Source organism: Austrofundulus limnaeus, unplaced genomic scaffold (assembly GCF_001266775.1).
Source record: "Austrofundulus limnaeus strain Quisiro unplaced genomic scaffold, Austrofundulus_limnaeus-1.0 Scaffold506, whole genome shotgun sequence".
NCBI classification, from domain to species: domain Eukaryota; kingdom Metazoa; phylum Chordata; class Actinopteri; order Cyprinodontiformes; family Rivulidae; genus Austrofundulus; species Austrofundulus limnaeus.
The window spans coordinates 419,417-423,690 of NW_013952908.1; the positions used below are offsets into that span (position 1 = coordinate 419,417).

At 33.8% G+C, this 4,274-nt stretch overlaps 1 protein-coding gene across 1 annotated transcript in view; it reads left to right on the top strand.

Moving 5' to 3' along the window:
- Window positions 1-1,620: 1,620 nt before the first annotated feature.
- Window positions 1,621-4,274, top strand: part of tmem216 (transmembrane protein 216) — a gene marked incomplete in the record, with an annotated part of 5,419 nt that continues 2,765 nt past the window's right edge. The window contains 4 exon segments of the mRNA XM_014025887.1: window positions 1,621-1,685; window positions 2,569-2,582; window positions 2,660-2,753; window positions 2,880-2,972. Of these exon segments, the coding sequence (XP_013881341.1) occupies window positions 1,676-1,685; window positions 2,569-2,582; window positions 2,660-2,753; window positions 2,880-2,972 (211 nt within the window).

Below are 4,274 nucleotides of genomic sequence, written 5' to 3' on the forward strand. Positions count from 1 at the left end.
ATTCTCTTATTTTGAAAAGTCGCAAATTTGCGAGAAAAAAACTCAGACATTTCCGCAATTAAAAGCAGAAATTTGCGACATTTAAATTAGATATTTTCTGACATGGTAAAGTCAGAAATTTACAAGAAAAAACTGGTAAATTTATGAGAAAAAAACTCTGAAGTTTTCAGGAATAAAGGGTGATTCCAGCTGTTTTCACCACTTTGAGCTTCTTTAATCCGCTCTAGTTTAAAAACTAAAACACATGGAGACTTAAAACCTGGACTGGATTATTCTACACAGATTACAGAATGTTTAAACCAACTGTGTGATTTGTGAAACATATATTTGATATGTGGCTTAAGGAAATATGGTGATTTCAGCAATTTTATGCATTTTATAAACAAGCATAATTTTTCACAAAAGCGGAGGTTTGTTGTAAGTAAAGTTTGATTTATTTTAATTTTTTGAAACATACATTCTACTTGGTGTTAAATAATTTATCATGGTATTTAGTGGCAGAAAAAGATGTTTCTTAGTGTTGGAGCAGCACATAATTAGTAAAAAACTCACAAKATGTTTTTTTACTGTAATAACAAACCAGTAAACAGTCACTGTAAGCTTCAATCATCCTAACTCCCTCTAATATCCAGTTCCACCAAAAGTCAAATAAACCCACCTTAAAATTAAATCTTGCATTTATCCTGTGGGAGATTTCCTACATAAATATTTAAATTTGACTCTGATCCGTGTGTTTTTTGTTCCTCTGAAATAGAAACAATCATCTAATCTGTCAACATGTTAGTATTTTCTGCTCTGATTAYAGTTGGTCTCATTTAAAATCTCCAAAATACCTCCTTTTACATCTAAAAATGTTCTTTATTTTATGGACAGTTTGGTCCCTGGTGTTAACTTTCCCAACATTACCATATAATTAATTAGAAAGTCTATTTCAGATTTATGACTGTAAAAACCAAATGTTATTAATGCAATAGTTAAAGGTGGAAGTTGTTTTCCTCTTTCTTGGAGCCAGCTCCATATATCTGTCCAGAACTGTTGAGTGGTTTTACAGTGAAAAAAAGATGATTTATATCCTCTTCATCATCACACAATGAACATCCAGCAGAGTCAGATTTAAATCTAGATCTAATGAAAGCATCAGTTAGATAAATATCATTTATAATTTAAAATGGACTTCCTTAACTTTAGGAGGAAAAGATAAATATTTTGTCCTAATTTTAGACTATCTATTCTAAACTCCTGAAGAATATATTTCTGTTTGACCTGACCTGGGAACAAATCTTTCTGCAAAACTCTTCTCATGAGTTTTAGTCWTTTTTATCATTAAACTTCATGTTTTCTACACAAAGTTGACTCAGAACAGGAAAAGTTTTAGAATAAAGCACATCYTCATTGATCATAGATTTAAGAGTTAGTATAGATTTTATCAGTTTGTTGTGAGTCTTAACATCAAGATCAATATTAACTTTTAAACTAAAGTCGTTAAACGGTAATACCTCACCACTTTCATTCATGAAATGTGAAACTGCACTTCCCTAACTTGTTTTGTACAATGTTTTCATTGGAAAACTCCCTCTCCAACATGGCGACTAACGTCACGTGTGACACGTTCCGTCACGCTACGCCTACGTGCTGTACGTCCTTGATTTTCCATAGCAACCGGAGAGAATCAAACATGGCGTCCGGTGAGTTTCTCACTGCTGTTTCTTCCAGATTAACGGGCTTTTTGTCCGGTGTGGCGCCGGTGGTTGAACCGGAACCACCGCAGCGTTTGGACAAAGATCAGGATCAAACAGAAGAAGAAGAAAAAAACAGCTAAACGTTCTTTAGCTAGCTGCAGCTAACATCCGTTAAATGATCATTTTCCTTATCGACACAAATAACGTTTAAAACACTTTTATTACAGCACAGGAAAACAGTTATAACTTTGTTTTACGTAAAGCATTAGAGCTTAGGGTGTAAAGGGTGTGCTTTTTTTTTTTTACAAGTAAAACTAAATAAATGGATATTTATTTTAAATGTGAATCACAGCCTGATAACAACATTCACATCATGACGTCATGATTTTTGACCCTTTATCCTTCCAGGTTTTCTGCTGTTTCAACAGTTAATTKATGAAAACGTTCAGCTCATCATGTGACAGCTGCTGACTTTTACTTTTTCAGCTCTTTTCTTTTTTTCCACTGAAAATGATTGGAGCTGTTTTCAACATAAAACTTTACAGCACCTCACATTTTCTTCTGCTCTTTTGAGCTTCCTTGTGCTAATTTTAGCTTTTTTCTGCTATTTCAGCTAAAATTCTTATTTCTGCTATTTTGTTTTTGTGCTTCTTTCAGATTTCCAAGTTTTACTTATAATATTAATAATAAAACTTTTTCTATGAAACATTTTCAGCAGCAGGCATTCACACACATTTTCTCAGGAAATACAACGCTCTAGTTTTCTTTCCAAGCAGCCTGATCTAATTATTGAAATCTGTTTTAAAAAGTGCATCAGTTTTGTTGGTTTTTATTCAGTAACTTTGATATTTTTTGAAAATAAAACGTGTTTTTTCCTGTTTGTCTTTAGGGAATCAACCAATCGTATCCTTCATAAGAACCTGACCTGAAGCTGCAGCTCCTGCTCTCACCTGTGTGGTGGTCCTTGACCCTCTGTCCAGCTCTCGTCGGCTCCTCTGCAGGTGCTCTTCTACCTGAACAGCTGGTACTTCGCAGCCTTCTACCTGGCAGAGGTCCTCATGTTCGTCTACAAAGGTGTCTGCATGTTTTATTTTGAAATGCCAGGTGTTGTGGTGCCTGCTGAACAGCCCCCCCACAGACCTGGACCCAGCAGCCTCAGCAGACCCTGCAGGACTCATTAAAGTCTGGTTTGTGTCACAGGGATTTTACTGCCGTACCCGTCAGATACTCTGGTTCTGGACGTGGTCCTGCTGCTGCTCTTCCTGGCCCTGGAGACCCTGAGGATCTTTTATGGTAACAGAAGCTCAGATCTCTGAGCTTTAATCTTTACTTTAGGAAAACAAAAATTTAATCTACAGTCGTGTTGTTTTTCTGTTTAAACAGTTTTATAACAAATGTTTGTCATATTTTAACTWCAGTTTTAGACCAGCAGCACACAGGAAAACAACTTTATTAGTTTGTAAAAAACATTTATCATCAGTTTAACAGCAGCAGGTGAACATCAGGCTCAAGATGAAATAAAGAGTTTGTTCTGTAACAAACCTCTGCGTGCAGGCAGTGGTTTTAATAGAAAAACAAAACATTTATTATAACCAGGAAAGAACTGAGGGGTCCCAAAGTTCCCCCTCCCTCTATAAAATACAAACAGAGAAATATATTTCTTACAAAACCTGATATTTATAAAGATTTAAAGCTGATAAGTTGTACGAGTTAACCCCTGAAGCCCCAAGTGGTTTTCATAAAGTTTTTTCTCAAAATGCTGAAATATAACTGAGTATCTCAGCTTTTAAAAACTTTACTTAAATAATCTTAGTATCAAAATAAAGTTAAAACCTGGGAGGTTTCATCAGAAGTGTCAGTATTTAAACAGCTGCTGTGGTTTGAGACATATTAAACATGAAACATAATTATTATTTTTTCCCTCTCACCTGAATAATGTTTTCATTAAACAGTATATAACCATTTAAAACCATAATGAATCAGACTAAAAACCCACCTGTGAACATCACCTGTGCAAAGATTCATGCTGCTAAAATGAACTGGAGCAAAGTTACAGAGGTTTTAATAAAGAAATAATTTAATGTTTAGTCATTCTGCACAGGACAGACCATGATGGTTCTGTTAATAAATGTTAACAAATCTGAAGTTTTTATTAAAAAAGTTATTTATTTTTTCTAACCTGCCTGAAAACACTTGTTATTAAATGTTTGTTCTTTTGAAAAATTATCCAAACATTTATTTGTCACCATATATATTATATAAAATAATGATAATTATATTGACTTCAGTTGGATCAGATTCACTCAGAATCAATAAAAAACTTTCAACACACTTTATAACATATTTAGGTATCTGCTTTGACCTGCTTTATAAAATAATGTCAATATTTTTTCCCTCACATATTAGTTGTATTTACAGATTTTCAATGACGCCATTTTGTACATTTTGTTTACTTTCTGATTCAACTTCATGATGTTTAAACTGTTTTTGCTGGATATAAATGTGAGCCATCATATGGAAATGAGGATTAAGTCAAATTAGGTCAAAATGACCTAATACATTTTCAGATTCTTGTCTTTAAAAGCTACATTTTGA